This window comes from Aedes aegypti, chromosome 2 (genome assembly GCF_002204515.2).
Source record: "Aedes aegypti strain LVP_AGWG chromosome 2, AaegL5.0 Primary Assembly, whole genome shotgun sequence".
Taxonomy (NCBI): domain Eukaryota; kingdom Metazoa; phylum Arthropoda; class Insecta; order Diptera; family Culicidae; genus Aedes; species Aedes aegypti.
The window spans coordinates 265,093,107-265,115,085 of record NC_035108.1 but is presented as its reverse complement, the minus strand read 5'-3'; the positions used below and the strand labels follow the sequence as shown (position 1 = coordinate 265,115,085).

The 21,979-nt window shown below is 39.2% G+C and overlaps 1 protein-coding gene across 3 annotated transcripts in view; it reads left to right on the top strand.

The window, feature by feature from the left end:
* Nucleotides 1-21,272, top strand: part of LOC5572931 (sodium/potassium-transporting ATPase subunit beta-2) — a 71,243-nt gene extending 49,971 nt beyond the window's left edge. For all 3 annotated transcript variants that reach the window (XM_001654216.2, XM_021845000.1, XM_011494770.2), the window contains exons 3-7: nt 808-948; nt 13,469-13,588; nt 14,123-14,415; nt 14,492-14,660; nt 19,806-21,272. In XM_001654216.2, coding sequence (XP_001654266.1) covers nt 808-948; nt 13,469-13,588; nt 14,123-14,415; nt 14,492-14,660; nt 19,806-19,909 — 827 coding nt within the window. In that variant the 3' untranslated portion in view covers nt 19,910-21,272. The remainder of the gene's footprint in view (nt 1-807; nt 949-13,468; nt 13,589-14,122; nt 14,416-14,491; nt 14,661-19,805) is intronic.
* Nucleotides 21,273-21,979: the final 707 nt, after the last annotated feature.

Below are 21,979 nucleotides of genomic sequence, written 5' to 3'. Positions count from 1 at the left end.
CAAAATTCATACTTTCGCTTGTATGGTAAAATACAATACTTTTCTAAACCATCAAAAAATAACTTTTCCGCATCAAAAATATTATAAACTTTGATTATAAGTATTGTTATACACATAAAGTTTGAATTCTGTGGCATATTAAGCAAATAAATTGCCTTTCAAGCTGGCAAACTTGCATGCAAGTTGCCTGAAATAGTCAATTTTTGCATTTTCAACAATTAATATCACAAAAACTAGATGTGCTATGATATTTCTGTAAACGGCAATGGATTCAGCAATCCTTAATTAAGTAAATAGAGGTATTTTGATGCTGGAGACAAAAACGTGTTCCGCAGTGTTATGGACCAAAGCACGAGTTCATTAATTTGACATTTGAGCGTTGCCAAATTCACTCGTTGCCATGGTCACGTAAATAACACGGCACAGCTAAAACGACAAATAGTGAATTCTTGCATCGGTCCATAGTATAAGCTTCAAAGGCACATGAGCAAACACTATAACTGATTGATCAATTTATATGTTTTTTTTTTTCATAGTAATTCCCATACGACTTTGAAGACATTGAGCAGTAACAGATTTCATCCAAATGAGCTCAAAATTTTCAAGGCTACTGAGCCTACTACGGAGGCTTCTGATTTGATAGATGTCTATGAGGAACCCGAACAGCGTATAATTTTTTTTTTTTTAAGCACAAGCCTTTTCAAAAATTTGGCAAGCAATGAATTATGTTACGTTTATTCCAAATAAGCTCCCAACAAAACATTAAACATGTATTAATATAAATTCTTTTCCTTCTTCTTATTTCAGCCAAAATCGGTACCTTCTACATGATCTTCTACTGCGTGTTGGCCGCTCTGGTTGCCGTCTGCATGTGGGTATTCTTTCAAACCCTTGACCCAAGGACTCCGAAGTGGCAGCTGGATCAGTCACTAATCGGCACCAACCCAGGTAAAATCAAAACAAAAAACCTTTTGAAAATCGTTTCGATCCTTCCACTTGCTAAGAAGAGCATGTGTTTTCCATTACACCGCATCATCAGTCGACCAGCATGGTCGACGTCAGCATACAGTAACACTAAACACTGAAATGTTCATTCAGTGTGTCCCTGTTGTATCCCCAGGTTTAGACAGTAGGTCAAGCGACGTAAAACAACGTGTTGGGTATTCTTAGCGAGACAAGGTAGACCAGTGGTACCCAATATGTTTAAGGTGCGACCCCCTGGGAAGTGCAACAAAAAACCCACGAACCACTGAAAATGGATATGCATCATCATATTTTTACCTTATACTTGAAAGGCACACTCAGAAATCACGTAGATTATACGTCACAAATGAAGTCCACCAAGCCTAGGAGTCCTATAAGAAACATTCCTAAAGAATCTCGCCAAAGTCCTACTGACAACTATGCAACAGATTTAGGGCAAGTAAATCTCATCAAAATTTCATAAGCTACACAATTCATTTATTTAATTAACATCCAGACAATCTATTAGGGGCCCAGATAGCCGTAGCGGTAAACGTGCAGCTATTCAGCAAGACCAAGCTGAGGGTCGTGGGATCGAATCCCACCGATCGAGGATCTTTTCGGGTTGGAAATTTTCCCGACATCCTAGGGCATAGAGTATCTTCGTACCTGCCACACGATATACACATGCAAAAATGGTCAATTGGCATAGAAAGCTCTCAGGTAATAACTGTGGAAGCAGGGCTGGGAAAAATTATGAAATTCACACTACAGTAGGCAAGCGTAACAAATCACAGTCAGCGATGCCAGTGAAACTCACGCTTATCGCTGCTGTAGACAAACGAGACAAATCCTTGAGAGTAGCAAAACTTCCGTTGCTAAGGGCAACCCAAGACTACACACTTAAATTATTTTACGGATTCCTGTAAAATCTCAACAGCTGAACAGTTCGGTGAAATAAATTAACGGAGTACGGTACATTTTTACAGTATTCGGTGAAAAATCACCTTAATCCGTAAAATTTCGACGGAATTACGGTGTTTTATTTCACCGAACTGTTCAGCTGTTGAGATTACGGTGAAAGTCACCGTAAGAGCTTAGTGTGTACTGTAGAAAAATGTTCTATTTCCCGCATTTACAGCCTTCAATGACACTACTGATTTAGGAAATTCATGCACCCAACATAGACTACTTGATGAGATTTTAAGCTACTGTAGTAAGAGTGCCACGTGATTTTCGCGAAATTCAAGCCTACTACTATTACCATTCCCAGCCCTGTGTGGAAGTGCTCATAAGAACACTAAGCTGAGAAGCAGGCTTTGTCACAGTTGGGACGTAATGCCAGAAGAAAAGAAGAAAAAAGATCTAAACAGATAACACTAAATCAACAATTTCATGCCACAATACTCGGTTCGTGGCCGCATCTCTCCATCTTCGGCTCTGCCCCACGCTCGCTAGTTACACAAGTTACAGTTAAAGTTTTTGAAAATTTTGTTAAAAACTCTCCGGAAACCTAGTCATATATCCGTCAAAATTCTTGATAGTAGTCTACCAGGGATCACTACTATAGATAGCAGTCAAAAATCACTGACCTTTCTATTCGATTTCAAATGATTCCGCGAATGGTTTGAGTGCAAACAATGACAAACATGAAATTTCTTCAATCTCACCAATAGTTTACCAGGGTGCCGACAAATTTCTCGACGATCTCGCCAGGAAGTTGGTAAAATCTGCAATGAATTTTCTCACAAAGAATATACGTATTTACAATGGCTGCGTGAAGCCCCCGGGAAGTACTCGCGGCCCCTTAAGGGTCCGCGAACCACCACCGATTGGGAATCCCTGAGCTAGAAGAATTGCACGAAATGTGGCGTGTCTGAACTTGTCTCACCGGCACACTATACCGACTGGCTGGTCCGCATATGGTAGAGGCCATCACACGACATTTCACCGTATTTCACACCCAGGACAGAAATCTATTTTTGGGGACGCGTCTGATAGCATATGATGTGGTCCAACTTGGTGGGGGCAGTTATGGTAGCGAAAACATTCATACGATTGACATAACTGATCGAGAATTTTCTGGCTACATATTAGAGGAGGAAGATTGTTCGGTATAGGTTAATGCATTGACGCAATTGAAGCGAGGAAATTATGCAATGGTATGTTTCATAAAAATTAATAAGGGTGTTCCACTCCTATATGATGTAGGTCTTCAAATATAGGGAAACATCGCAGTATAGAAGGTGAGTGCGCATCTTACCCTCGTGCTATGCGTACACAAATTCTTTCTGCTTTCAAAGGTTTAAAAAAATACAACAATAGAACAGTACTTCTCAGTACCGTAAAACGGGGTAACTTTGATAATGCGGGTAACTTTGATAGTGCGAGACCACCAACATACTAAACAAAATAACGAAGTTTCTGTCAATTAGTTAAGAAAAACGAATGCAAAAGTGAAGAGTATCAATATCACACTTCATGTCAAAGCTATTTTCGTTGGAATCAAGTGCATTTGAGGATTTTTATGCAAATATTAAAAATTTACTAGATTTTAGCATTTTTGCAACGCTTACAAACAATCTGTTATACGACCACTATTTGATAAAGTCATAATGAGTTCGTCACTTACCCATGATAGCCTAGTTATAGTAGAACATGAATTCGGTCTCAAATCTCTTAGCGAAAACCATTTTTACAAACTGGGACCATTTTTGTAATCTAAGTCAGAAATTTCCATACAGCGTTAAACGCCTAGAGGTATGCAATACCCTATAAATGTTCCGTAATTCATTCAATCTTGTTCGATTTATACTCCATTATCAAAGTTACCCCAAAACAGAAAACCGACTTTCAATTATATGAAAAATTATATATCCATTCAGAATAAATCTCTTGGCAATCTATCAAGTGCAATCGATAGCTAGGATGTCAGTACTTGTTTTAAAAATATAAATTGTAATTCTTTGAAACAGCATGCATAAATATTGAAGTTTTCTTCGAAAAAACTATCAAAGTTACCCCGTTTTACGGTACTACTTTTTCTACCTATTGATCACTTTTCGAATCTAGCGGTGGTGATTCTTTTTGAACACCGTCTTCGGACAAAAAAAAACTCTTAGAAGGTCATGCTGAATCTCTGAATTCACAAATTTCTTCCATAAAAGTGGGATTTAAAACTGTCACTACACGTGGCAAAAATGAAAGAAAGGACGTTTTTTCCAGAATGCGTGCTTTCTCCTAAGGGTGAAATAGTTAATGTTGATAATTGCATCGAAATGAGCAATCAGTTCGATGCTTTAGACATTTTTTTCCAAACATCAAATCAAAGCAGCCTCTAGCCCAGGCTCTTTCATTTAACACTTCAGGAGTGTTAAATGAAGGAGTTGTTGTATTTTGTACAAGACCGCTGAAAAAAACCTCGCTTTTCATTCACAACAGCAGCACGGTGGTTCAGACGGTGGTAAACCGCGCGACGACTGGAAGGTTAAGGGAGGAAACAAATAGTGGCACCAATCGTGGTCAGTTGTTCCGAATTTGGAGGATTCAGGCACGAGATTCCGAACTCCATTAGGGAAATCAAAATTTCCTTCCAAACCACAAAGCAAGGGGAGACTGTCGTTTTTTGTCAGAAACTCTTAAAGATCGCAAACTTGTTCTCAAACATCTTGAAGAGAAGAAGCACTTATAATTTCTTCAAGGTCGTCTTGAAAGGTCTCTCAAGTGACTTTATGTCATCTGAAGAGATCAAAAATGGAATAAATGATTTACTTGGATTTTTCCCAGTCCTAGCAATTATTATGAAAAAGAGAACCTAATCTGGCATTCTGTAGAAAGGACTTGCACAAGAATATTATTGATTTCACTTTAACAAAATAATATTAAAGCTTAAGAAAAAGCTGATGTTCGATGTCCGTTTGACATGGGAACATTTCCTGAAACGTAGAGGAAATTCCCAGAACCCTTCAGTGTCAAAAGGTGAAGAAAGATACCGAAAAGTTTGTAAGGGCAAATTGCGATGGCTACCACAATTCTAACTTTTGGGATTGCCTTTCGCGCCAGATGAACAACAACGTTTTTGTAGCCGGAATTCCCCAGGCAGAATCCAGAAAATATTTTTCAGATAATGATCGCTTGTTTAACCTGTTAACGCTCTAGGTGTCTCACAATTGGAATTCAGCTCCGTTACTGATATAAATAATTGTATTCCTATATATTAAACATTATTTCACTAAAAATCAATTCTATGGTGGGGATCACAAAAATTGTTTAAAGTGTGTCGTCCATATCTATTTGTTCTACAAGATTATTCATGAGATTTATCAAATACATTTACGAAAGCACTGAACGACGTCAAGATCATCATAGGAGATTTGAACGCTCAGGTTGGCCAGGAGGAGGAGTTCAGACCGACGATTGGAAAGTTCAGCGCCCACCGGCTGACGAACGAGAACGGCCTACGAATGATAGATTTTGCCGCCTCCAAGAACATGGCCATTCGTAGCACCTATTTCCAGCACAGCCTCCCGTATCGGTACACCTGGAGATCACCTCAGCAGACAGAATCGCAAATCGACCACGTTTTGATCGATGGACGGCACTTCTCCGACATAACCGACGTCAGAACCTATCGTGGCGCCAACATTGACTCCGACCACTACCTGGTGATGGTGAAACTGCCCCCAAAACTATCCGTCATCAACAATGTACGGTACCGACGCCCGCCCCGGTACAATCTCGAGCGGCTGAAACAACCGGATGTCGCCAATGCGTACGCGCAGCATCTTGAGGCAGCGTTGCCGGATGAGGGCGAGCTCGATAGGGCCCCTCTTGAGGACTGCTGGAGGACAGTCAAAGCAGCCATTAACGACGCTGCCGAAAGCGTTGTCGGATATGTGGAACGGAGCTCAAGAAACGATTGGTTCGACGAGGAGTGCCAGGAGGTTTTAGAGGAGAAGAATGCAGCGCGGGCTGCAATGCTGCAGCATGGTACGCGGCAAAACGTGGAACGATACAGACTGAAGCGGAAACAGCAAACCCGCCTATTCCGGGACAAAAAGCGCCGCCTGGAAGAGGTGGAATGCCAAGAGATGGAGTTGCTGTACCGTTCTCAAGAAACGCGGAAGTTCTATCAGAAGCTCAACACATCCCGCAAAGGCTTCGTGCCGCGAGCTGAGATGTGCCGGGATAAGGATGGGAGCATCTTGACGGACGGACGCGAGGTGATCGAAAGGTGGAAGCAGCACTACGATGAACACCTGAATGGCGCAGAGAACACAGGCACAGAAGGTCAGGACAGCGAAGGCGATGGCTACGTCAGCACAGCGGACAGCTGAAATCAACCAGCTCCCACGATGGGGGAAGTTAAGGATGCCATTCAACAGCTCAAGAACAACAAAGCCGCTGGCAAGGATGGTATCGGAGCCGAACTCATCAAGATGGGCCCGGACAGGTTGGCCGCTTGTCTGCATCGGCTGATAGTCAGAATCTGGGAAACGGAACAGCTACCGGAGGAGTGGAAGCAAGGCGTTATATGCCCTATCTACAAAAAGGGCGACAAACTGGAGTGTGAAAATTATCGTGCAATCACAATCCTAAACGCCGCCTATAAAGTGCTATCCCAGATTCTCTTCCGTCGTCTATCACCTATAGCAAACGAGTTCGTGGGAAGTTATCAAGCAGGTTTCATCGACGGCCGCTCGACAACGGACCAGATCTTTTCCGTGCGGCAAATCCTCCAGAAATGCCGTGAGTACCAGGTCCCTACGCACCATTTGTTCATCGATTTCAAGGCGGCATACGATAGTATCGACCGCATAGAGCTATGGAAAATCATGGACGAGAACAGCTTTCCCGGGAAGCTCACAAGATTGATCAGAGCAACGATGGACGGTGTGCAAAACTGCGTGAAGATCTCGGGCGAACACTCCAGTTCGTTCGAGTCTCGGCGGGGACTACGACAGGGCGACGGACTTTCGTGCCTGTTGTTCAATATTGCGCTTGAAGGTGTCATGCGGAGAGCCGGACTTAACAGTCGAGGCACGATTTTCACGAGATCCGGACAATTTGTTTGCTTCGCGGACGACATGGATATTATTGGGAGAAAATTTGAAACGGTGGCAGATTTGTTCACCCGCCTGCGAAGCAACAAGAGTTGGGCTAATGGTGAATGCGTCGAAAACAAAGTACATGCTGGTTGGCGGAACTGAGCGCGACAGGGCCCGCCTAGGAAGCAGTGTTACGATAGACGGGGATACCTTCGAGGTGGTGGACGAGTTCGTCTACCTCGGAACCTTGTTGACGGCTGACAACAATGTTAGTCGGGAATACGAAGGCGCATCATCAGCGGAAGTCGTGCCTACTATGGGCTCCAGAAGAAACTGCGGTCAAGAAAGATTCACCCCCGCACCAAATGCACGATGTACAAAACGCTCATAAGACCGGTAGTCCTCTATGGGCATGAGGCGTGGACTATGCTCGAGGAGGACTTGCAAGCTCTTGGGGTTTTCGAACGCCGAGTGCTAAGGACGATCTTCGGCGGCGTGCAGGAGAACGGCGTGTGGCGGCGAAGGATGAACCACGAGCTCGCTCAACTCTACGGCAAACCCAGTATCGTGAAGATAGCTAAAGCTGGAAGGATACGCTGGGCAGGGCAGGTTGCAAGAATGCCGGACAACAACCCTGTAAAGGTGGTGTTCGCCACGAATCCGGTCGGAACAAGAAGGCGTGGGGCGCAGCGAGCTAGGTGGATGGACCAGGTACACCAGGACCTGGAGAGCGTGGGTCTCAGTCGAGGATGGAGAGAAGCGGCCATGAACCGAGGGAATTGGCGAAATATTGTTGGCGAGGCTTTATCAAGATAATTGATGTAAAGCCAAATAAGTAAAGTAATCAAATACATTTCCATGCTATTTAACCCATTACAATGTAAGGAAGTTGACAAAATATGCAATTTAGGGGTCATTCAAAAATTATGTCACATACACATGAGGAGAAATGGATTTCAGGGAAACATGACCACCCATATATAAATTGAAATTTATACAAAAAGTGTAATGTACAGGAAAAGAGAGGAGGATGAATATGGCAAAGCCTTGGGTGACGTACCCTGATTAAGAAATTGAAACATAGACAATAAAAATTTCGGTGGCGAAAGATGCATACCAGCACTAAATCATTCAGTAGCTTCAATCAAATTTTTTGGTGATCACGTTAATAAGATACAGACATACATACAGTGAAACCTCAATGAGTCGATAATTGAAGGGACCACCGTCTTATAGAAATATAACATTTTTGAAGGGACCATCATAGTAAACATGAAATTATGTTTTAGTATGGTTCCATGAGTCAATATCGAATCATGGAACATCGATTTATGGAGGTTTCACTGTATATACATACATAACCATACATGTACAATTATTCACACTTACACCCTTGATACCAAAAATAAATCAAAATCTTACATAAAAAATGTTGATCATAAAAAACCTACAGATTTTTCAGAAAAGTCTTCAAAAAGATGTTATTTAACTTGCCAGCTAATAATGAAAACATTACCATCAAAATATTTTTTCTGAGTCAACACGAGACGTAGCCAATAAGGTCAATTCGTCGAAGTGGTTCGTCCAGCAGACCATGAAGCGGGCTGGGCTACGTGTTTTTAAGGTCAGGAAGGCACCAAACCGAGCTAACAAGCAAAACACGGTGGCCAAATTGCGTGCGCGGAAGCTGTACCGTGAGTGGCTGTATCGTTCGTTACAACCGGCACCAGAAATGGGCAGATTTATCGGGAGGAATGCTTGCAGAAGCGCATAATGCCCTTCCTCCGCTCTCACCGTGGTCCCACGCTATTCTGGCCGGATCTCGTTTTGTGCCATTAGCCAAGCCTGTAATGGATTGGTACGAAGCAAATGGCGTTAAGGTGGCCCCGAAGGAGGCGAACCCGCCAAATATTTATTTCTAAGTACAGTATAACAGCACAAGTTAAAGTATATGCTATTATTAAACGACAAAATGCACCAGAACCTCGCCCGATCGAAAAGATTTGGGCGATGATGAAGAAGAAGTTGAAGAAAAGTGTAAAAACATTCAAAACCGATGAAACTGATGAAAAACTGGCAGAAATTGTGTAAGAAAGATGGGCTCGCCCAAGATCTCATGACCAGTGTTAAGAGAAATGTACGAGCATTCAGCTTGGGGGAAGAAATTCAATAAATAAAGTCTGCCAAAACAATATATAGTTTGATCCCTGAACATTCAAGAAGTAGGGTAGAAGCACCAGTTTTGGCCATCCGTCAGTTGTAGTCATAGTGGACTATACACCGTTTTACATAGCCAATCAGTATGAAACCTTTTGTGTTCAGTTGATCACATCCATATGATAGAGATACATTCATTTACTCATCCGAATTTATTCAAAACATAACAAAAACCATTTATTTTCCTTATAATTTGAACTCCCTTGCACTTAATTTGGCCAGGGTACTCCTAATTTGGCTACTCTCTTAAGAAATCAATGTGATTGGCCAATTAAGGATCCGAAACTAAATTTCTGGCCAATACAAGTTCCATTGACCAACAAAATTTTCAAAGCGAAAAATTGGTATTAGCTCAATTCCGATAATTTACATTTATAATATGGATTGAAAGCTTTCATTTGACATATTTGTATAATAAATACGGCTTCCCATATAATTTCTGTTGGCATTTTCTCTTAGGCTGGCCAAAACCGGTGCTTTTACCCAATCCGATTTAAAATGAATTTCTGGTGATCATTTTTGTGTGTCTTTAAATAACGAAAAAAGTTGATGTTTACGTCTATGGATGATGACTGCACCACATGTCTCATCAAGTCGGTCATTACAATAAACAAAAAAGTTTGAATCTCTTGAGTTTGGACCCAGGTTTCAATAACTCCATCAATAACTGCTATAGTGTATGTTATTAGCTGTTAGGAAGTTTAGCTTTACCATTCACAGAACGAGCGTTCGAATTCAAAATATTTAAAAAATATATTTGGATTCATTGGAGAAACGTCATCCAACAACAATTTCAGTTGTAGTAAATTTTACAACAACTTGAACTGATTCCGCCATAGTAGTGGTGTGTACATTACATCAATTATGTGATTCATTTGTTCAGTTGAAAAATCAAAATCATAGGTAGACATGTTACTAGGAGTAGGTACATTTTCTGTTTCGCTTTTCCGTTGATGAAGAGACAGAAAATAAATTACCTGTAGCGGCATAAGTATGAGTGTTTCCATTCGATTTGAAAAAAAATGAACGGTTTCCTGTAGGAAGAAAATTACAAGAGGAGGGGCTGAAATTACCAGCGACAACAGCGAAACGGATCCTACAATAAAACGAAGGCAGGGATCCTAGCAAATATCGAAAATCGATCAACCGGTATAAAAAGTAATACTGAAAATTATTATTTTAGTAGCACTGAGAATTATTGTTTTATTGGTAACACGGAGAACAAAATATAGTGTTCGTAATATTTTTTTCGGTCAAGTTAACTATATTTTAAGGTTAATTCAGAGATAACTAGAAATATAGTTGATAAGACAGTAAACATGAAAATATTGCATGCCTAGAGAAGTTTGAAAAAATCCTGCCCGGAAATATTATCAACCGGTGGGATTCAAATTCACAACCTTTCATTATGAATTTATTAAATAGCACAGCTACATAAGAAGAGAAACGGTAAATTGGTAAAAAAAATATCAATTAATAACTGTGACTGGGCTCATAGAACACTGAGCTGAGAAGCAAATTCTTTCCTAGGAAATTCATAGCGCCATTAAAAACAATAAATATATTAACTATGATCAGTGGGGAAAATCTCAAATAGGGTCCTAAAGCCTCGTCCCAATTTTAGTGCCAAACGCTTAAGTTCAGGCCAAAAACACATGTTTACTAAATCTATTAATGGTTTTCGTTTGTTTAAGATCAGAAACATATTTAATGTACAGTCGCCTCTCCACATCTCGATATCGAAGGGACCATCGAGATAGGGAGAGATCGAGACGAAGAACAAATTTTGGATGAATACTAGATTGAAAAACACTCCGTTGCCAAGAAATTAATACACAAATAGACGTCATTTTGCGCTCCTTATTTGTTTTGAATCCCAAAACTTTGGTCTAGTAACCTTCGATATTGGTCATATCGACATAAGGAGAGAAAATTGAGAACGAAAATCAACAGAAACACATCGAGATATAGAGATATCGAGATAAGGAGGATATCGAGATATGGAGAGTGAAAATGTATGCAGACTGAAGGGACTTATGTAATCATCGACATAGGGAGAGATATCGAGATGTAGAACATCGAGATGTGGAGAGTCGACTGTATTTTTTTTAGATTTTGTCATACCCTTTGGAATAAACTGAAATTTTGGGTGTATTTTGTTTTACGTCTCCCTTTCGAAATGTCAGATAGGAACAACCCAAGTGTTAAAACTAAAACCCCTGTGGTGTTTTCGTCGACTAAGCGAACATCAAACATGATCAAAAGTGTCAAGGTTCATTTATGGACCCAATTTTTAAATTAAAGTTTAAATGTGATGTAGTCGTTATTTGGCGGGAAAAATTGCTAAAGTAGTTGCAGTAACATGCTCTTTTTTGTTATTGAACAAAAGCAAGAATTCATCAAACATTTTAGAACCCTATTATAAGAACTAACCCTTGATTTCTGCGTTTGATTTATCACCAACATGTCCGTGTAAAATACCGACAGTACCTCAAAACCAATCTTCAAAATCTAATCTTCATTCAATTTATATGGTCCACCATCAATACTATTGAGAACCGGTGCTGAGAGTTATCATTCAATTTTTAAAGCCTTCCTAACTATTTCGCGTGATGCGGTTTTACTATTGGCATGTGCACATGAAGCACGTGCAAAGAGTGATAAAATATGCACTTTGTCTGTCGTGTACTTCGTTCGGGACCTTCCGTAGCTTAGTAGTAATGTACGTGACTACAAAGCAGTGGCATGCCTTCATCTGGGCTCAATTTCCGCTCGATTCAGGATCTTCTAGTAATTGAAATTTGCTAGACTTCCCAGCGCATAGAGTATCATTGCAAAGAAAGCTCCTAGTTAATAAGAGTGGATGTGCTTTTAGCACACTAAACTAAAGAGCACGTGATGCCAAGAAAAAGAAGGAGAAGAAATCTTCGTTACTAGAAAGACCATGAAAAAAGTGACTAATCGCAAGTCGTGCAATACTGTGAAGAACACACTTTTTTTGTTATGCATCCCAACAACAAAATGTATATAATGAATCAGCGCGTTCTTAATCTTAAGTTAACCTCTAGTTGATTTTTATCTGTAGATGTAAATGTAACCCAATCATGTGGAACGGTAAGCTTGAGCAGTTTTATGGTGCACTATCGATAATACAATACAGTGGCTTTTTTCATTTGAAACATGATCCGACTTATCTTAATAAACCTAAGTTATCATGGCCTCAACAGCGTTGACGTCTTAATCAGCCTACCAGATCATATTTCAACTTTTCTCCATGAACACTTCGCCCTTGGCAACAAAAATCGCCAATAATTCCGCATAAACTACTGGAACCGCGACATTACCGACCCAACAACAACCGAGATAAATCACTCGGCGTGGGAATGACGTTAAATGCTCATCCGGGCATTCATCAGGAGAGCGTCCGTGAGCCGTATCAATTTCGAGAAACGGTTGCAAATTGGGTCATTATAATGCTTACACCGAGTGATCTGCGGATAGATGTCAGCCACCGACCGACCGGCTCTAGTAATCCGACGAACGCAAATACGTGTGGATATCTCGGACGAGAAGTTCAACCTCATTCATTCATACATTCATTTGGAGCCGCCGGCAACGTGTCCAGATCGTGCGGTCATTCATAGCGATTGCATAATGACGGGAAGTTGATGATTAAACTGTTTCACTTTGCGATTAGACGCGTTACCTATGACGTTACTGCATGAGCTTGAATGAGCCGAATTAGTGGATCAATTTTTGGGTTGATATCATGGGTTTGTTGGATAATGACGATAATTTCATAACACTGAAATAGCTTGGAAATATGAATTCTTGGTAAATTTTCTTCAAACTGACTTGTGGAAACCGACTAGCAATAAATATTTTTTTGTCATTGGTGACTTTAATGCCAAACATCGTTCATGAAATTATTCGTAAAGCAATTCCAACGACAGAATTTTATTTGTTGGTTGCTTTTCAGGATATTCCTCAATGCAATACCCTAAAAGCCCATCATGATTTCTTCAGTCTAGATTACTGATTCTGATTACTCAAGATTTTTTTATGATTATTTCCATGTCCCTGTTACATTTTAAATTACCCGTGAAGCGATTCTCAATCCTATGAACTCCATTTTCAATTATTAACTTATTTCATCTTAAACAACATACACAATCACGTCCACTCATAACTTTTTTCACCAAGGAACTATTCAAATCAAAACTATTTTCGGTTCTTTTCAGGCTTGGGCTTCCGTCCACTCCCGTCAGAAGACAACGTCGAGAGTACGCTCATCTGGTATAAGGGCACCGAGGAGAAAAATTACAAGCAATGGACTGATGCGCTGGACGATTTTCTTCAAGGTAAGATCCGACAGATTGTAATAAATCAAACCGGTCTCGAAGGCCCCACCAGCGTCGTGATTTTTCCTCGCAACGCTCAATTAGTGACATATTCACCAATTCGTTTCCCATTTTAAATCGAACCCCTTCGTTCGAAAACATCCCCATTTGGACGCGGTACAAATTCGTCAAGCACGGGCATTTCTATGCACTAGTGAGAATCCATTCCTCACTTCTAATTAATAAAATAATGGACTGATGGAGTCGTGCCAGATGTAAATGCTATTTTAGTATTGTTTATGATACTTACCATTACGGTGTCATTTCACTCTCGTGATGTCGCGCGGATTTGGCAGATCATGTGAGTCGCCGTCGATGTATGTGGAAAAGGTTACCCACGCCAACAGATTTTACTTGGCTGGGCACGTCCAACGGAGAATATGATCTTCTGCTATTAATACCCCTCTAGAAATGTTGAACAATGCCGTCATAAATCATTATCCCGCGAAAATGTGATAAAATGCGCTAATATAACTTCATCCCCTCATCGAACAGACTACAGAACACCCGGTCAGATCTCCGGCCGAGGACAGAACATCTACAACTGTGATTACACTCATCTACCACCGCCAAGGACCGTCTGTGACGTCGACATCAAGCAGTATGGCCCGTGCACCTTGGAGAACCACTACAACTACCACAAGAGCGCGCCGTGCATATTCCTGAAGCTGAACAAGATCTACGGATGGATCCCGGAATTCTTCAACGACTCTGCCAACCTGCCAACCAACATGCCCAAGGATCTCCAGGACTACATCAAGAACGTCGACGATAAGGAGAAGCATACCGTAAGAATAGATGGCACCTACAAGTTTCCGCCATAGAGAAGATTGCGTAATCGCTAATATTTTTTGTCTCTCGTAGATGAACACCGTTTGGGTGTCGTGTGAAGGCGAGAATCCCGCCGATATTGAGAACGTTGGACCAATTAAGTATTACCCACGACGTGGTTTCCCCGGCTACTACTATCCCTACGAGAACTCCGAAGGCTATCTGAGCCCCCTGGTTGCGGTACATTTCGAGCGTCCAATTCGTAAGTATTGTGATATTAGATGCGTATGTAGGAGCTTGAAAAAACTCTGCACTTGAGTGCTTCATGCTAATTTTTGCCTTTGAGAATATTGTGTAGCAAATATATTAATAGTGTAGAATATGCCTTGGAAATGGATGAAAATTTCCATTCTAAAAGATGCTCGTCATCAGCGTAACTTGAGCTCAAAACAAAGGGGTCTTGAGCCATTCGATCACGATTAATAAACGAGTTAAAATACTTGGCCGAATAGCCTCTAGCCTCCATTAGTTAGGTCAACGACTCTGGACCAACGTTTGAAATACACTACATGTAACAAAATTCATAAACGGAGTAAAACCAATGTTCAATTGGTGTCTTAAGCAATACATACATAGAGCACCATGAGAAATATGAATATCATGCTATTTTTTGTTTCGCTAATTAAACCCTAACAAAAGACGTGTTAGTTCAAAAAAAAAGATGAAACCAATTTCCTGTCAACAAATACCACTTGTCATTGGTCGTTTTGGCAGCCCACTTTCACATCGTTGAGTTGGATAGCAACAGGTCACTTTGTTGTTGACCGGCCTAGTATTGCTAGTTCATAAATTAGAATTTTTATCAAAGGTTTGTAAACCTTTCATGAAGTGTTTTTGTTTAGAATCAATTTATATTCGATATTAAGTTAACCGCATGCGCTTCTACAATGCTAAAATAATTAAAGAATAATTGATTGAGAGCATTATAATGGAAATTGTTGCACTGTTGCACTTTTGCACTGAATGAATAAAGCGTGCAAAAAACAACCAAATTATGAGCCTTGATATTTGAATGTGTTCACAAGATTTGCTTTAAAAGGATACTGGTAGCACTGGTTTTTGTATTGTCAAGGGTATTCACTGAAAAACAATGAGGCAGCCTTAGCTGAGTTGTCACGTCTTGGCCTAGATCTAACCCTTAAATGAGTTCAACGAAATTCCGTGGCTAGACTCATAACTTCATGAAAAATTTGCATTTAATTTTCATATGCAACATACAGTAATTTTAAAAGTTCGTCTAGCTTTGGCTACGAAAAACAAAACGCTGAAAGGGCACAAAATCAAAAAACCATAGGTCGTAGTGAGCTTACCCACCAAGCAAACAGAACAAGACTTGCACTTTCATGTTGGATATCGTAGTTTTTGATTATAGCACTGCACGCGTTTTTTCGCACTTCATTTTATCACGCTCGATTTAAGCACGTTTTTTTTCGATTATAACACGCCATGGTAATCATATGATTATCAGACCTTTTACATCAAATGATAATCCTACAACAACCCATACTTTCCTATTTGATGCATGTTATATGTGCTTTTCATTCGATTCACTCGATTTCTGCAATGTGTTAGTATATCACACCAAAATTTTGTAAATCCGTGATATAATCGATAAATTACTGTAGTTTGGTTAAAATCCCTTGTTTAAATTTACAAAAATCGGTATTTACAACATGCCTGCACTTGGTGGTTTAGCGGTAAAGTATTGGATTCTGAATCCAAAGGTCGCGTGTTCGGGACTGGGTGGCAATTTTTTTATTTTCTCCTAAACTTTGTGGCATCGTATTTCTGACCATCGAAAGTCTGAAAAAGTGGTGCGTAGTCTGAAAAATGGGTGGCGTATATGGCCTCCACTTTGGTGCAGTCATTTCATGCATTTTATACGAGTAAATTGATTCATATAGCTTGATGTATAGCAAAATCAAGTTGTACAACGAGTAGCGTATCACATTTTTTTTGCGATTTCGTAGAAGGGCACCTGATGATAAATCATAAAGAGATGCGTTCACCATTATTCTGCAGTTTCTGAAAACGCTGCACTCAATTACAGAAGATGTGTAATAATTCAAAATAGTCGAAACTTTCATTATACGAAACGTCTTTATACGAAATGGGCCACTCCCATGAAAAACATAGCGTTTTCTAGATAAACGATAAATGGAGAAAAGGCTCTCGATTGTGTCACAAAAAGCACATGGAACTATAAGAACTATTGAACCTACACGTGAATGCTTCCAGTAAACGATTTTGTCCTCTGGAAGAAGTACAAGAAAACAGACCAGCATACAATGCCCAGTGGAACGTACAATCGGAAACCGTTCATCACAAAAAAATGTTTGAACTGTAACGAGAATTGAACCCACATTTTGTAAATTGCATTTGTCAATTGTTCAATAATTCTTTCATGTTATTTTTATAAATGTCTTCAAGGAATATTTTTATTATATTCTAAATATCATTTTTTTCTGGAACTTTGACAGGAATTCCTTATGTTTATTTATACTAATGTATATTTATGATACGTATTTAAAGAAAGCTCTAAAAATTCCAGTAGAAAAAAAAATTATTTTAGGAAACTATAATTTTCACCTCCACAAAGTTCACCCTAAACTCTGCATAAGTATCCACCGCGATTTTTCAAGGATGTATATCTAAACTTCTCAGCGCATTTCCCTATATTTATCTAGAGTAAATTGCCAATTGTTTCACACCCATAAGAAACACACAGGCTGTGCAATAATCGGTGTGTTTAAGCCTTGCAATAATTGGTAATCCACCAAGTACAGTTATTTAATCTTTCTGTAATTGTGGAAGTGATTTCAAGGTTAAGATGCATCAAGGCCGAAAGCTCGAAAAGCAACCGATAATACTGGAAATTCGTGTTGTGACTTGGATTAATCTTCACCTTAAAGGATATTTTTAAAAATTTCAACAAAAAAAATATTTTCTTTAAGAGTATCTAAAAACATATTCACTATGTTTTAGAAAATTCCTCCAAAATTACTTCAATTGATTTCTCCAAGAATTTACTTAAATATACTTACAGGAACTCCCCTTAGGATGTCCTCAACAACTCTTTCAAATATTTGTGAAATAAAATCATTCGTGAATTCGTTCAGAATAATCGGAGATTTTCTCTTAGATTCCTCCAATTAATTTACCAGAAAGTTATTTAGAACTTTCACGATAGTATCAAAAAATAAAAAAAAAATAAACTCAAGCAAATAGGGTCCTAAAGCCGTGTTCCAATTTAAGTACCAAATGCTCAAGTTTAGGCCAGAAGCACATTTTAACATAATTTGCAAGTGTGTTTCGTTGGTTTAGGTCTAAAAACCTTTTTTTTATTTTACAGGTTTCGTCACACCACTTGGTTTAAACTCAAATTTTGGGTGTATTTATTTTTCAGTGTCCTTTCAAAAATGTCTGATAGGAACAACTCCAGTTTTAGCAGTTTTCGAAAAGTAAAACTCCACCGAGAATTTGTCGACGAAGCGAACATCAAACATAATTAAAAATGTCTAGATTCAAATTTGGACTCGATATTTCCATGAGTCGATGGTCCCTTCAGATATCGACTCCTTGAGGTTCACTGTATTTGCTAAAATAAAGATTTTATCAAAAATTTTAGGATTTTATTCCTACAATTGATGACCTCGACTTTCCAGGTCATAGTATATCTTTGTGCTTGCCATACCATGTTAGAATGTGGAAAATTGTAGTTTGAATGTTCTCAACTACAGTCGACTCTCCACATCTCGATGTTCTATATCTCGATATTTCTCCCTATGTCGATGATATCTTAGGTCTCTTCATTCTGCTTACAATTTCTCTCTCCACATCTCGATATCTCCGTATAGCGATGTGTGTTTTGCTAATTTGTCGATCCCAATTTTCTCTCTGTATGTCGATATGACCAATATCAAAGGTTACTAGACCCAATTTTTGGGATTAAAACCAAATTAGGAACGTGCAGTGACGTCTGATTGTTTATTATTTTCTTGATAACGGAGTGTAATTAAATCTAGTATTCATCAAACATTTGTTCTTTGTCTCGATCCCTCCCTATCTCGATGGTCCCTCCGATATCGAGATGTGGAGAGGCGACTGTAATAACTGTTGAAGATCATACCTTAACACTAAGCTGAGAAACTCTGTTCCAAATGCTAATGAATAATAAGAACTTTATCATATTAAAGAAGTTCCATAACCTTTGTATAATATACCATTCATGCGATTGAGCCTCAGTTAAACGAAACAGTATAAAAACATACCATTAATTGCGTTATGTTTTAAAATTTATTATTTTAAAATATAATACAGGACTTACGAACACTTCAAATTAAATTACCGTGCTGCATCGAATTTCCGGACGTTTCGAAAGTCGGACACTGGCCTTTTACACGCACGCTCAAAAAAGCGTTCTGGAAAACGTGAACTGTCAAAAATACACCGTGAACTACCATGATTGGTCTCGTATACATGATCTAGTTCACGGTGTATTGTTGTTGTTGACGAGTTCACGCCTGCTGTTCACGGATACGAGAACGGATTTTTTTCTGTGCGGTGTTTTTGAACCAAATGCGCCTAGAATCCATAATTAAGATGTCTTCTGCGTTCCCTATGCATAAAAGTTGTCGAAAAAAGATTTGTTAGGCGATTGAAAACCCGTATCTGGGATTTGAAACGTCCGGACACTTCAAATCAACACGGTATAAAAATATTGCACTGTCGAATTGTTGCTTCACTTCCTTACTCGATGCTCCGTTAGAGAATCATAGTAACATTTGATTTTCATGGTATATTTGATGGTTCATTAGATCGCATTTGCACTGGTTTTATGTTCTGTAACTCAATGCCTACCTAACTTGATGGTCCCTTCCAATATCGAGTTTCGTAGAGTTGACCAATATCGAGTTTCGTAGAGGGGGCCCAGATAGCCGTAGCGGTAAACGCGCAGCTATTCAGCAAGACCAAGCTGAGGGTCGTGGGTTCGAATCCCACCGGTCGAGGATCTTTTCGGGTTGGAAATTTTCTCGACTTCCCTGGGCATAGAGTATCATCGTATCTGCCACACGATATACGCATGCAAAAATGGTCAATCGGCATAGAAAGCTCTCAGTTAATAACTGTGGAAGTGCTCATAAGAACACTAAGCTGATGAGCAGGCTCAGTCCCAGTTGGGATGTAACGCTAGAAAGAAGAAGAAGAAGAGTTGACTATATTTCGACAAACACGCTGGTTCTTTTGTATAATATAAAAATCCCGGAATTTCCCAGGAATAAAAATCGAATGTCGGCAAATGGACACTCTAATAAAAAGTGCTAATACTCTTTTTTTTTCTTTCTAGGTGGAATCATCATCAACATCGAATGCAAGGCTTGGGCCCGCAACATCAAGCACGACAGACACGAACGGTTGGGTTCGGTACACTTCGAGTTGCTGATTGATTAAAACCGGTCAATCCGGTAACCCAACCAGATGCACCACCCATCTTATGGTGCTAGCCACGTGTCTAGCGCGCCGCTCTCCCTGCCCTTCACCACTTCAAATCGAAGCGCTAGATAGTTTTTAATTAAATTTTCAAAACGACAGCATCAAAATAAGTCAAAAGTCAGCAACTCATCAGCAGCTTCGTAGCAGGAGTTTTAAGATACGCTATATTTCTCCAAAATTTTACCATCTTGTCAATGTTTCGATTGTAATGAATTTTTAAAACAATACCCTTTTGCATATGCTTGTTAATTTAAATCCGTGAGAGTAAATTAAGATTAGGCGATCTCCTTAGATCTTCTTAGAGGACACGAAAAAAAAAACAAAACCAACACAAAAAGACGTTAAGAAAATCTGTCTATTAAGGATGTAAGATGTTGTGCTTGTAATTTTTATGAGTGTAAATAATAAATGAGAGTCCAAATCGTTAATTGACCATCATTTCAATAACCGGACAGAAAGTTGAAGACTCCGACATAAGTGGCTGACATTTCACAGCCCAAGCACACAACATTCGATCAGTCAGTCAAAAGCGAAGAGTTTTGTATGATGCTTCCGCATCTAGTACTACTGCCAATTCGATAGTTCAGCTCTATAAATATTCGAAAATTACTGGCTAAGTGCCGATGCCATCATCGATAGCGCATTTGAAGTGATCCGAAAACGTTCTCTACCTTAAATATTACATATCGTTGCTTAGCACAATTGTTGCAAAATACCATTTTCTCCCATCGTATTTCAAATCAGAACCAACAGTTAACGTTCTTATAACAAAATTTCTTGCAAATCCAAGTCAGACAAACGACGTTTAATAAAACAGTATAGCTACGATAGATAAATTTATTTAAATATATAAAGTCAGAGAAAGTATTATTAACAGTGGCAATATGGCAATGATCGACCAAGTTTTCAGTGTTCATGATTAAAATAAAGTGCCAATACAAGCTTATGATAGGACATTTACTGTACAGCAACAAGCAAATACCCACCTTGTATTCTACTACTTTCAATTGTTTACCAATTCGCATTTAAAAAAATCTCAATGTTGTACGTGTTTTTTCAAGTTTCCTCATTGAATATGGTTTTATTGTTTCAAACAAGATAATTGCGTCCTTGGAATCAAAATTCCACGATTAATATAGTTTGTTTGTTAAGATGTAAGCTTTCGATTAGGTTCTTCATCAGTCGACGTGTGCTTCATACTATCCTATTATTGCACCAAAATTAGAGAGAAACATTTTCTACTTTTGAATCAAATTGACAAAACTTCACCACTTTGATACATCGTTGAAGAAAGGAAAGAAATAAATGATAGAAAACCTAATGAATGCGTTTTTATTCCATAGTTCATTATTTTAAATTATGGCGTTCCTGAAACTAACGTTCAAGCACTTATTTGTTAGTATTATTATTTTATTTTATATTATCCACTGAAAGCATAAGGGTTATGTTAAATCTAAGCCAAGCTTCAAATTTTCAAGAGCACAAATTTGAAGAATTAAGCATCCGTTTAAGCTTAAAACGTGATCGATTGGTTACTAGCTGATGGTGATCAATCGATTAGGTTTTAAGCACAAACGAGTGTTCGGTTCTCCTGATTTGTGCTCTTTAAAATTTAAAGTTTGGTCTCGATTCATCTTCACCTTAAAGGCTTTGATCAAAGACGAAATAAAGACCTACATTTTCCTTGCAGTTACCTACAATTTTATGGCACATAAGGTAATAGAGCAAAATCCAGAATGCCGTGAAAAAAGTAAGGCGATCTGTCAAACTTGAGTACATTTTGCAGTACCATGGGACCAAATGCAGTACTCAAAGTGGTACCAAATCTGAACCTGACTAATATATCTCTATTCGTCTCTGATTTGATTCCTTGAAAAAAAATGTTGATGAATCCACGCTCCAATACATCACCTAGCAGAGTGTTTTTTAGCCTTTGCCACGGTTATATGATAAACTAGTGGTCCCGACCTGGGTGATGCGAATTGGAAATCAACAAGCAGCCAGGCTGATGTCAATCTAAAATTTACG